The sequence below is a fragment of the Pteropus medius genome, unplaced genomic scaffold (assembly GCF_902729225.1).
Source record: "Pteropus medius unplaced genomic scaffold, Ma_sr-lr_union100, whole genome shotgun sequence".
Lineage (NCBI taxonomy): Eukaryota > Metazoa > Chordata > Mammalia > Chiroptera > Pteropodidae > Pteropus > Pteropus medius.
The window spans coordinates 4,768,460-4,782,224 of record NW_024349803.1 but is presented as its reverse complement, the minus strand read 5'-3'; the positions used below and the strand labels follow the sequence as shown (position 1 = coordinate 4,782,224).

At 36.6% G+C, this 13,765-nt stretch overlaps 1 protein-coding gene across 1 annotated transcript in view; it reads right to left on the bottom strand.

Moving 5' to 3' along the window:
• COL6A6 (collagen type VI alpha 6 chain) overlaps window positions 1-13,765 on the bottom strand; it is a 117,310-nt gene that overhangs the window by 22,439 nt on the left and 81,106 nt on the right. The window contains exons 26-33 of the mRNA XM_039837109.1: window positions 12,725-12,787; window positions 11,876-11,926; window positions 10,197-10,232; window positions 9,409-9,471; window positions 5,271-5,333; window positions 4,160-4,195; window positions 4,004-4,040; window positions 2,111-2,122 (exon numbers count right to left, since the gene is read on the bottom strand). Of these exons, the coding sequence (XP_039693043.1) occupies window positions 2,111-2,122; window positions 4,004-4,040; window positions 4,160-4,195; window positions 5,271-5,333; window positions 9,409-9,471; window positions 10,197-10,232; window positions 11,876-11,926; window positions 12,725-12,787 (361 nt within the window). The remainder of the gene's footprint in view (window positions 1-2,110; window positions 2,123-4,003; window positions 4,041-4,159; window positions 4,196-5,270; window positions 5,334-9,408; window positions 9,472-10,196; window positions 10,233-11,875; window positions 11,927-12,724; window positions 12,788-13,765) is intronic.

The window sequence follows — 13,765 nt, the reverse complement described above, 5'->3', positions numbered from 1 at the left end:
TAGGGTAGAGGGTAGATGCCTAGTGTTGAGATGTAGGTTGGTAAAAGAAAATCTCAATGTGCTTCTCTTGGGGGTGGGGCGCCTCCTCTCCTTCAGGTGCCAGCAAGTCAGATTCACAGGATGAGGAACTCATGCCTGCTGCGGCGTGCCCAGGCTGGCCAAGGTGCGAGTCCCCAGCCGTGGCCAGCTGGGCCTCGCCCCCCTTGAGCTAGATTATTATCTCCTTCTGGTCCTGGACTCCTTGACCTTCACAGGCAAAAGGACCAGAAATAATAAACATTCGCCCCCAAATTAAACTATATCTCAGTGGAGACAGGACAGAATTTATTAGCCTCTGAGTCTAATTTAGTGGGCTGAGCAGATTTTTTAAAAATCAGTTTTACAATAAAAAATGAGTAGAATTAGGACCAAACATAAAAGTGGTTCTGCCAGCTTTTTGTTTAAGCTGTTACTTGTATACGGAAACAAACACAACAATAATAACAATGCGGCTTCAAGTATAATTTAGAGATAAAGGGAAAAAAAATTCACAGAACTGGCTAGATATAAAAAAATTAAGTATTCAGGAAAAACACCAAGGGCTTATTCAACTTGCCAGATATATTCTCTGAAATCCAGCAAGCTGCCAAGGACCTAAAGATTCTGAAGAATGGACTGCGGTGGAATCTAAGAGCTCCTCCTCAAGGCATGGATTGACGACACACAGACTCTGTGGCCACAAATTGTATACGGATGGTTCAGCAAAGTGACGATGAAGACAGAAGGCGGCTAACCAAATCACTGCTGTGCAACTCACGCACAGCAGTGGTGGCCGTCATCCAGGCCACCATCATCTTTGTCTGAAATATCACAACATCCTCCTAACTCAACCTCTGGCTTTGACGCTTATCCCTCCTACAATCCACTCTCTCATACTGACCCAAGTCAGCTTCAAAATATTATGCATCAGCTCATGCTCCTCCCTTTATACTTTCAATAAACTCTTTAATACTCTCCCATTACAATTTGAATAAAGCCCAGCTGCTTTGTTATAACCAGCAAAACCTCATTTGATCTGCCCCTTGCTTACTTCTCCATTTTTTTCACATGCCAATCCGCCCTCCCTCACTGTTTCTCAGTCATACAGGGTTTCCGCCAGTTTCTAGAAAATGCCTATGTCTGTCTTGTCTCATGACCTTTGCACCTGCACTTCTTTCTTCCTGGCTCTTGCAAAAGATGGCTTCTTTTTATTCTTCAGTCCAAATTTCAAAGTCATTGCCTCAAAGAAGAGCCCTCCATCCAAAAGTATTTCTTCCTTCCCCTAACATAAGTCTGTGACAGAGCAGCTATAGGAACCTGTAATTTTTTCATTTGTTTATTATCTGGATCTCCTACTTGAATGGAGGCTACTGAAGACAGGAATCACGTCCATCACGTCCATCTTATTCAGCCCTTAGTCCCTAGTGCCTGGGGCAGACTGGTACGTAACAGGCTTTCAATAAATATTTGTTGAATCAGTGAACAAGCAATCAGTGGATGCGGATTAGTGGTTTTACACAAAAGGTATAAGGGTATAAAGGTGTAAGAGGGAGATGATGGGTTTATAGAAAAATATCAAGTAATAGGCATTTGTAAGACTTAAAAATTATCACTGAAATATATTAAACCATCTTGTTAATTACCATCAGGCATGAGCTCCATGGATTTTAGCATTATGTGAGCTGCACATTCAGCTTGCTTGCTATCTGATCATCTCTACTTTTATCTTCCACATTTCCCCCTCTACATCTTAATTCCTTTCTATGAAACTATAGAGACAATATGACAAATAGAGAAAATGAAGGCGAGGGGCATATTATTACAAAAAAACTAACAGCAAGGTATATGGTAATGTTAGCCATTAAAATAATAATTAAAGAAATCAAACCAGTTGGTTGAGAATTAGCTGTGAGACTGAGCTAAAACTGAGTGATTTATTGGAGGCAAGTCCATGCTACCAGTACAAAGCAGCAAAGACAACCCAGGTAAAATTTATATCATTTGGCAGGCAATACATTATTCTAACTCATCTTTTCAGATGTATGACATTTTGGAGCCTGATTATAATATGTTGTAAATAAAGGTTACTCACCATGTCCGCCAGCTGGGGAAGAAGAACAAAGGAGATTGAGTTATTATTTGGTAGAACAGCATTCTGTACTGTGTAGGAAAATATTGGCAGCCGAGATTTTGCACTGTGTGCTTTTTGTGGATGACTCAAAGATCAAAGCAACAGATAGGGTTTGGAGAAAATGCAGATGAATCCTAGCATCTTGGTAGAAGCATTGCTCCTTCCGTAGGGAGTGGAAATGGAGAAGTGGGACAATATGCAGCCATAAATCAGCAGCCTGCGCCAGCTGTCAGAGGGAACTTTAGCCTGGGAGGGAATATTACGTTGCAGAGGTGCACTGAATTTGAACAGTTAAAAGGTCCTAATCTCTTTTTACTCTAAATTTTCCCCATGCAGATACCTAGAGCTATTAATTTTACATATATGTGTGTATGTGTGTGTGTGTGTGTGTGTGTGTATGAGTGTGTATATATAAAAACAAATTTACTCTGAAGCACATGAAGCTTAAGTTTTAGGTCTGCACTGTTTAATTGGAAGCCACTAGCCACATGTGACTTTAAATTTTAATTAAAATTAAATGAAATAAAAAATTCAGCTTCACATTTACACTAACCACATCTCAAGTACTCAAAGTCACATGAGGATAGGCTACCATTTGGACACTGCCCTGGAGCACTTCCTTCGCTGTAGAAAGTTCTGCTGGACAGCACTGCTTTCGACCTCTCACCTGCAGGGGTTCCTTACAAGGCCTTGGGAGGGTCCCTAGCCATGTGTTTACATGAACATGTGCTTTTAAAATCTGCAGAAGTCATTGGTTATTATTTCCTTTCTTGTTCTAAATAACACTTTTGAAATAATTTTGTACCTAATTTGGATTTATAATTTTATATCGAGTCCCTCAAATTTTAAAAGATCAGAAGTCACCACACTTGGATCTACCCTTGAGTTATTATATTCACATGGATCCCATGTTAGAAAGCTTATTGTGCTAATTCATTCCCAAAGCATCCATTCTTCATGAGCAATAGACATGATTCCCATGGGTGATTCCATTCCACTACACAAAATCAGAGTTAAGATCGACCCTGCGTTCAAAGCTTTTAAAAGTCTCTTTGACACCAATGCTCACTACAGAAATGGGCCCTAATTTGTCTATTTTTCTTCCCCCAAATGTCCTGAGGGAACTTTTGACTCTCCCCTTCAGTCATCCTGTTTATTTGGAAAGTCATTATGTGTTAGTAGATGATCATTAGTTGACGCTTTCCTCATCTTGTACATGGAATTCCTTTCATGGTGCTGACACCTATTTTGATAGAAGAGGCTACTATAAGGGTCTTAAAGCTAATTCAAAAGAGCATTTGTCAAATAAACATGCCTTTTTGCTTTTAAAACTTTATAGGAAAAAATATTGGCAGGATGAGTAAGTTTACAAGCAAATCAATTAGTTCAACTAAAAGCAAGCAGGCATAACTTTCCAGGAAAAGAGTAAGAATCTATAAACTAAAATCAGGACTCCCACCCACCAGGATGCTCTATTATCACAGCTCTCTTCCACACCAGGTGAATTCAATCCTTCAGTTAGGGTCAGGTGCTAATCGTTTTAAAGAATTCATTGTGAATGTCCACTGATTTCACCATCAGGAGAGTTCTGACCTCATATCTCAATTTTTCCTAGATTAAAAGCACTAGATATATTATTACTTAGTACTTGGAACAGGTTCCAATAGATGTGCTGGCAGCTAGAGAGGGAGTTAGTTAATAGACACCAGTCTATGCTGACTCAAAATATATGCAGTGAGATCTCTAATTTTAAGAAATTGGCTGGTAAATTGTCTCAATTTTGAGTGCAGAAATCACTGCTTTTCTTCTATGAATGCCGACAACTTCAGTGATCATTTTAAGCAGGGTACTTACGACTATGATCCCGTACATACTGAATGAGCTCACATGTCTACGGTTCAAAAATAAAATAGAAAGAATTAGGTAACAGACTGCCAGGTCCTGAAGTTTAAAAATCAATAAGTTTAATGGAGTGCTCAGAGCTCTCTGTTGGAGTCAGAAGATACATACAGAAAATGAAGCCAATCCGTTGGCCCCTTTCACGCCCTAGAGAAACAGACAAAAAAAAAAAAATGTGGTTTCACTGCTCTAGACACCCACATCAGTAGCCAGAACGTGCACCAACATTACCCTAAGAAAGTGATAACTTTTAAAGTTTTTATTCTTAAGTTAAAGGGAAAATGAATACATGTAGCTATCCATCACCTAATTAACAATAACATTCTAAGGAGAATAATCTATAAGCAGCAGCCTTGATGAACACAAACCTTCAAAGGCTGCTTTCCTTCAGCCTGTCTAGATGACAAGGGTTGTTCAGAATCTAAGGATGGAGCTGACAACTTGACACTGGCATGGAGAGACTTGGAACAGAACTACGGCTAAGAACTAGGTGAGGCTGAACCATCCACTGTGGCTGCCCCTCCTGAAGCAGAGGTTGGTAGTTTCTCAGCCTCATGCTTTGCCTTGACCACTGAGCAGCAGCTGAGCTGAACTTAAATCTGTTCCCGTCATTGTCTCGACGACAAAGGGACCAGATTCAGCCCAAACATCTGGAAAGGTAATCCCAATTGTCTCCCATAAGTAAATATACTTTTATTTTTATGTATATACATACAAATCTGTCTGGGTTGGGGATAGAAAGAACAAAGTCAAATTGTTTTTAATTTCATGTGTTCAATCCCATCTTTGAAACAGGAAGAGTCTGACTAAGAGAGACACTCGAGGAAAAATGCAATGGAGTCCACCCAAATTCCTGAAGAAAATAAGTTCCATGTGAATGAAACTTTGATCATTTATTCACTATTTCCTAATTTCCTCCATTCACTGATCATTTAATGAATATAAGAGGACAAAGACTGAACGGATAAATAAAATTCACTGATAATTGAGAAATCTCATTTTAGTCTAATACTATTCATTTTGTCCCTTAATTCCCCCTACTTCCTAGGAAATGGCAACTGATATTTAATTGGCATTTTTTTCTTCTTTCTGAGCACATAAAGGTGGAAAATAATTGCCAAGTTGCAAAGACAGAAAACATGCACATTTGGACAATGAAGATCTCATGCAATGACTTTTTATTTGGAAAGGAACTGGTGTTATTTATGGCTTTTCAACTTACCTTGCGTCCAGGAGGTCCCAGCTCCCCAGGGGATCCTGGTTCTCCTGGAAGCCCAGTGGAAATCTTGAAGCAGAATTTATTTACTTTAAAACTATATTTATACATACATATGTGTTTGTGGGCTTGGGTATTTTAAATTTCAAGGGAAATACACTTTCATTTTAGAAAATTGAGACATTTCCAAAGAGCGCAAAGAAGGAAAAAAATCCTCAGCAATCCTTTCTCCCCTAAATACTGCTTGCTAACTTCTTGATGTATTTTCTTCTTGTCTTTTATTTATTCTTTTGGTATTAATCTACATATTTTTAAATATAATTTTATACTTTTTTTCCTGTTGCTTTCTAAACTAAATATATATCTTTGGACATTTTCATGTCACTAAATATTCTTTTGCAAAATCACTTTTCCTGGCTGCATACTATTCTATCATCTGGCTATACCATCATTTTTTAAATCAGTTCCTCTCTACTGACATTTAAATTTGCTGTTTTTGTAATAAGCAATGTCACTATAAAGTTATATGTGCACTTTTGATATCTTCCTTAAAGAAGATTGCTAGAACTGAAATTGATAGGTCAAGGGAGAAATTTTTATCTAAATGAATTTTTAGCTAAATTTATCTAAATTTAATAAGTGACTAAAGTAAAAAAACAACTGAACAAAAACTCAGAAAAAAACAAATTTTAAATACACAAACCTGTGAAACAATAAGAAAACATTCAACAGTTGGATGGAAATATTTTTAGTAAAATGGATAATAGGAGCAGTCATAAAAGTAATAGTTGTTGAAACTTACTGTATGCCAGGAATTCTTCCATGTGCATTAAACAACATAATTTATTATAAGGAAAGCTAGAATTTGGCCTAAAAATTAGGACAATATTCCCTTGTTCATCCAAAGTGTCATAGGATTTATAACCTTTCTGGGAATAAAAAATGAAGTTGTCTAAAATCACCTTAGTTTGTAAAAGCATTCCCTATGGAACAGCAAACAATTACTATATCCTTTGGGTATTCCAATGATATTCACAGTATGCTGGGTTGAGTGACAACAAAAATTTACTGATCATGTTTTATTTAGAGGATACAGATTAACCTCCCACGGGAAAAATGGCAGATTAAGCATTTACTTTTGAGCCCTCCCAATGTCTTACTAAGAGGATTTTTTTTTAAAGGCATAAAAATAAAAATAACAACAACAACAACAAAAACCATGACATACTTGAGAAGAATGAGAAAGGAAACAATAGCCATAGAACTTTGGAGGCTGCAAAGCAGGTGTGTAAGTATTGACTGACTTAGCAGATTTGAAAAAGCTGAATCCTAAGCCAGCAGCAGGGGAAGCCAAGAATGCATATTTTTACAACACATTCCCAGAAGACTTGGGAATTGTCATCACTAGGTACCTCTAGAAGTAGAGGTGAAGGGGAGAGACTAAATAAGGAGGATTTGTTGAAAATCATTTTAGGAATCCACAAAATTTCCTCCTCATTCTCTATAGTTGGATGAATGTCTCTTTTTCCACCTCAACACCAGACAGAAGTAAAACCAAGGTGTCTACACTAGGGATCTCCAGGAAGAGTTGAAGGCCAGTAGTACCATCCTGAGAACAGAGAGATCAAATGAAGGTATGTGAAATGGATGTGAGGATATCTGACTAGACACAGAAGAAAGACCAAAGATGCTGATATCAGAAGTTTGCTAAGTAAAGAACTCAGCCAGATCACTCTTTAGTGAAACTCGTAATTGACTAGCCTCACATACTTGTGGCTTCTAATCAGTGTGTTTGTCCTCAATTCTTAAATAGAAAGAGAGATCCCATTCTCCAAACATGTGAGAAATACAGAGAAAAACAAAAACAAACAAACAAAAAAACAAATGGCAGGACACAGCCTATTTGGGCAAAGAAGACTTAAAAAATACTAATTTGTATCTTCTAGAGAAATATGAGAAGATATTTCAGCTATGAAACAAGAACAGGATAGTATAAAAAAGGAATATTCAAATAAAAATGAGCTCTTGAGAATTAAAATATAAGAAGAGATAAATTCAAAGAAATCTCCCAGAAAGTAGAGCAAAAAGACAATCTGGAAAATAGGAGAGAAGAGATAAGGGACAGAGGAATTACCATTTTTCCTTAAAAATCTTATGAAATTATTTGATTCTCTCAATCAGTGGTTCTCAACTGGGGAGAAATTTGTGCTTCAGGGGACATCTGACAATCTCTGGAGACATTTTTGTCTATCATAAGGGGGAGGGAGACAATGGTGGTTATTGCTGGCGTATAGTGGGTGAAGGCGAGGGATGCTACTAAATATAGTACAATGCACAGGACAGCCCCTCACAACAAAGAGTTATCCAGCCCAAAATGTCAATAGGGCTGAATTTGAGAAACCCTGCCTTGAAGTATATTCATGTGTAAAGTTAATAAAAAAAACTATAAATACATGTAAACATACCTGTATAGACAAAATAAGACAGGTTAACAATCATGGCAAATTTAAAAAAAAAATGCTTCAGTTGGGAGAAAAAACAAGGTGAAAATTTAGAGAAGTTACTAGGAATGTAACCATTCTAAGAGAACTAATGAAATTATTTGATTCTCTCAACCATTGGTTCTCAACTGGGGAGAAATTTGTGCTTCAGGGGACATCTGACATGCCTCAACATTTAAGGCAAAACTTTACCAAAATCTTCCAATAGTAACTTCAATTCTTTCAGAGGAAAAATCTGGAAGTTTTAAGTGTCTAAACTTCAACTATAGTTACGTAGATGTAGAAAAAGCAGCTCGGCAGGTGAAATAAGCAAGTTAAAAAGTGATAAATTGTCCAACGTGGGAAAAAAGAAATTCAAGTAACCAAAAGCCAAGAGAAAAAGTTTATATATTACCCACTAGTGTATTTTTTTAATGATTAATGTGCCATTGATGGGAAGGAATCCAACAAACAGCTGGACTTGTTAGCAGGATTCCAACGTTCAAGGGTAAAAGACTTCATTAATGAGCCAAGGAAAAGGATCCAGAGACATTTCAATGCAGATGACACCTAGATTAATTTGAAAATCTTTTCCAATTATCTTTCTAATTATATCAGTCTTCATCTTTTTTTTTTTTTAAAGCATAATGTTAAAGGATAGTCATCCAAAAACATGCATGAGGAAAAAAATTATAGTTGGGAAGCAGTCCTCTTGGGAGAAGCAGGATGGAGGGAAAGAGTAGTTTCTTTATAAATAATTTCTAAAGTTCTTATTATATTTTGTTTAAAAAAAAAGGCCAGAGAAGAATAAAATTAACTATGATGACAAAACTGTGATACCAGTTACTGTGATACCACCTCACATATCAAACTTTATCAGACTTTCAGACTGTGTGTTTTTCTTTTCCTGCCAATTGACAGGGTGTTAAGATCAGTTCTGTTCCAAAGAAAAGAAACAAAGATCATGTTGAGAGACAATTATCAAAAGTTTGTCTCTTATGGAACAGCCATCTCATACACAGTCTAAGACATAGAAAGAGTCATCAAATGAAAAAATTCATTCTTAAGCCACTGGACCCCAAGGATGCTGATGCTTATGAGACGCTTTGGAGACTAGTGTTTGACCCACAGAGTTAGGCATATGTAACCCCTCCATGGAATAATAAAGATGTATTTGGTGACATAATAAATGGAACTTTCAAAGCTCAAGAGGTACCCTCTTGAGCTCAGTAGAGGGCCTTTCCAGGTACGCACCTCATTAAAGTAGTTTAACAAAACCTTTGTAGTGTGGACAAGATGCCAGCAGACATTAGATTGCACTAAATTTGCCAGGGAGACTGGATTAAACTGATTGTATTTTGGCAGCATAAAACTCTTTTGGACCACAAGGAGTCCTCAAAACCACCCTTACTTCCAATGTGAAGAATGGTACCTTGGCAGCCAGAACAAGTGAACTTGTTCACTAAAAGCAAACAGTTCATTGCTTTCTTGCTGGCACTGAAGGATGAGCAATATATCCATTTCCCTTCCCCAAGTTCGCCCTAAAAAATATACACATTTTAAAGGTCTTTGGGAACAAATGGCAACTCAAAGGATTGGAAAAGCATGAAAAATGACTTTCCAAAGTAGCCAAGGTTTAAGGCATTGGAATCTAAGAAGCTTACCGTCTGGCCTCTGGCTCCCTTGGGTCCAGTTTCTCCTGGACCACCAGGGTCTCCAATCTCACCCTAAATAAGTTCAGAAAAATAAGATAAAAATGGTTATTAAAACCAAAGAGAATAAACAGGAAAAAAAAAGAGAGAGAGAGAGAGATATCTCAATGTGTTTTTAAACTGATTGCAACATGAAGACATGTTCATACACATTTTTATCTTTAATGGTCTTCTTTCAGGTGCTCCCCTCTCCTCATCCTTACAGCTCTCTGCATAGCATGCTACATCCTCATTGTTTTACTTCTGTCTCCAATCAGAACGCAGCCTCTTTGGAGACCTGAACTATGCCCTCTGTTTTGTCCCCTGATCTTATCCCAGGACCTGACGTTTTCTCAATGTTTCCAGGAAAAGTGAAAGCCTTAAGGTAGAGGACAGCATGGCTAACTTACTATTCAAAGGTGATTTATAAACACATTGAGAAAATTGAGCCAGGTGAGATGGGGTAATTTTCGTTTTCTTTACATTTCACTTTCCTTTGAGAAAGAAGAAAATACATATGATAGAGGGGAAGGAGTACATGTGAGAGAAAAATAAGGTGGATTTCTTCCTTTACCTATGAATTAAACAACTAGAAATAAAAAACAAATTTTTAAAAGCCAGCTTTTGTCTTTCCTTCTTTCCCCCATAAAGCTTTCTTTTTATTCGTTTATAACTAACTGTCCTTCCATTGTCCCATGGTACGTTTCAAAATCCCAGGAATATTTCCGATTGATCTCTAGTTAGTATAAAGCGCACAATACCTTAGGTCCACTTTCTCCAGGAAATCCTTCTTGCCCCTATAATTGACAGTAGGGAAAATTACTATATGTATCACCAAGGTAGGTTCATATTGACTTTAATTTTACCTGCTGCCTTACTTAGTTTTAGTGCCTCTGAACCAAGGAAGGATTAAAACAATTAAAAACAAAACTGTATAGTACTATTTGAAAAACTAACTTCAATTTCTAAATTAAACCATATATTCGTTCACTCAAATATCATGACAACTGAACATAAGTGGATCAATGTACACAGCTGAAGAATGACAAATCAGCTCTCCTTCTACTGTAGGTATATCACAGGAAAGCTGGTTATTTGTCTCTGAAACAGTCTTCTTAAAACAGATCTCAATGGAGAAATTTGGGAGTCTAAACTTGATCATTTAACGGTCCTTTGCTTACCTTACTTTGGCCACAGACTATAGTTGAAGAAGTATGATAATCCCCATTTGATGAAAAAAAATATTTTATTTAAAATAGTTTATTTTCTGATTATTAAACTATCTCTTCAAACATATATAAAATACAAAAGAACAGAAAGAATAAAAGTCACCCAAATCACATTACCCAGAATGAGCTTATATACTTTGTCATATTTTCTTTTAGCTTTTTAAAAATGTACTTTAGCACAATTGGGATAAGTAGGGTTTTTATCTGATTATATTCTGATTTATTTTACTTGACATTGTCACATAATAATTTTTTTTACATAATTATTAACTTCATATACATTTGTTTTAAAGAGTGCCTAATACTCCAATGCTATATAGGCTACTTAATATTTCCCCTTTCTATGAGATATTCAGATTGTTTTCAATTATTCTCTATTGTAAAGAACATTTCAGTGGAAGACTCTCATTCAATAGTTTTTTTCAAAGAAATTAGCTTTTCTTTGAGGGGGGGTTGTTTATTCTTCCAGACATCCCTTGCATCATTAGTATTTTACTTGGAATTACACTAATCTTTTATAATGTTTCAGACTTTTCAACATGAACTTGGTGTGTCTCTATTTATTGAACTTTTTCTTTTAAAGTTCATTAATTCTTGTCCTAGGTCTGAAACATTTTGCATAAAGGACATTCTTAACCATATTGTTTTTGTGGATGTTATGATTTCTAAGTGGTAATTACAAATATATATAAATCGCTGGTTTTGATGAACCTACCTCTTACTTCCAGACACTTAAATATTCAGTGATAATATAAAATTATCATTTTGATATAGTTAAAAGGTTTTATTTCTAAATGACTGCTTGGCCCAATGAATTTAGAAAGGACCTATAAAACCTCTCACGAATGGCTAAAATAAACATAATAAGAAGAGGATGTATTTTTGAATGTCTCCCTAAGTATACTCGAATGTGGAGCTGCTAGGATTCAATGCACTGTTCAGGCTGAAACAAGTCAGGCCCTAGCTGTACATCTCTGCAAATCCTAGAAAACTGATTTTCGAGTTTCAGTTGTTGCCTGTAGCTTAAACACAAAGTTGTTTTTTATTCTACCACATTCCCCACAGGATATCAGCAACAAATCATCAAAATCTCTCTATAAATGTCCCAAACTGCCTGGTTCATTGCTTTCTTTTTCTCTTAACTGCAGCAAACAAAAACCAAGCAACGAAAAATAAATGGAAATGTCTAGCTTGCAGTTGACAAGTCTTACCTTTGCTCCTTTACTTCCAATGTTCCCATAACCTGGGTTGCCATCACCACCCTGTAAACAAAGCAATTAATTACACACATCTCAGACTACAGAGGCAGGCTTATCACTAGAGAACAAGACAACCAGCTTTTTGGTTTGATTAGGAGAAATTAGGAAGCAGGAGTCTCCCTCTAGGCAGGCCAGTGACATTTGTTGATAGTGACCCTCAAGGTAACTCTCAATAACATACACAGACAATGCACTGTCCCTTAGTCTCACTTGTTTCATCTATAAAGTGAGAATAATAATTATACCTACTCGTGGTGTTATTATGAAGAGAAAATGAGAAAACATCAGGGATATAGTCATCTCGAAAAGGTAGTAGTGGTGCTCTCTCTTGCAGATAACATTTATATTTTAATACCTTAGCTCTATGCCATTTCAGTTTGCTAGATAAAAATAAGACGCCTTAAACGCCTGGGCCTTGGTTACTACCGATGGACTCTTGTAGAAGGCCTTAGTGAGAAGCCCTGAGCTCTGGGAGAAGGCTGGGTCGGATTTCTGATGAATGGGTTCGGATGGGAAGAAAGAATGGAAGAAGGGTTATAAGGATGCTAAAGACAAGTTTTGTCCATTTTATCATTTGGCTTCAAGAGCACCTTGGCCACGATATTTGGTACCTGGGAAATTATCACCTTGGAAAAGGTAGCCAGAGGAACTAATCCAAGATGAGGATAATATCTCAATTCCTAGAAAGCTATATGGCTAGATTGAGATAGCATCTTTAACACTCTCCAGAAAACCACACCTGACATTCATTGAACTAAAAGATTCCAAGGGCCAGATAAAAAGTAGTGATAAAACACAAACCGGCAAGCCTCGAGGCCCAGGAAGGCCGATAGCTCCTTTTTCTCCCACATCTCCAGGTTCTCCCTGTTAAACAGAACAATGAAATGTGTCCTTATTAAGTTGTTTTTATAAAGGAAATTAGAAATGATGGCACTAAGACACCTTTAAAGTGTATCCATGTGTATCATACCATGACAATGGCTTCATGCCCATGATCGTGAGTCGTGCAAGCAATACAAGAATAACTGCTGTTGCTGGCTAAGGAGGTCCATGCTATTGATAAATGAAACTTCAGCAAGTCTGATGCATTGTTTAGTGCAAGTTGTCATCTGAGCAACTCGGTGCCATGAACCACGCCCTTGGAAATGTTTTACTATGAGTCAAAGAGGAAGCTTGGTACTGTTTAAGAAAAGTAACAACACTATTTTCCAGGATGATTCATGCAGATCATCTGGCTGCTGCAAAGACAATAGACTTATTAACCTAATCTTAAGATCTGAAGTGTCCATCAAGACAAAGGTAGCATAGCATCCGTGGCAATAGTTTCTGACTTCTGACTACTAGAACATCTATTATGGGTTTTAAATCAATCTCAGAAGTATGTTGAGGAAAGTCTAGCTACTTGGGAAAGTTGACATCGGGTTACAAAAGAAGGTTAATTCCTTAAAATAAAAACTTTCAAAGTTTTAGATTTTAGTATACAGAAACATTGTGAAGATAGTACAGAGTTCCTATATGTTCCACATCTCGATTCCTTATTGTTACCATTACATTAGTTACGTGACTAATGTCACAATATATGAATGTTGATTAGTCACAATATATGAATATTGATTCATTATTAACTAAAGCCCATTAGTTACAATATATGAATATTAGTCACAATATATGAATATTGATTCATTATTATTAGTCACAATATATGACTATTGACATTATTGGCATATGACTATATATTGTGACATTATTAGTCACAATATATGAATATTGATTCATTATTATTAACTAAAGCCCATACTTTATTCAGATTTCCTTAGTCTTTACCTACTATCCTTCTTCTGT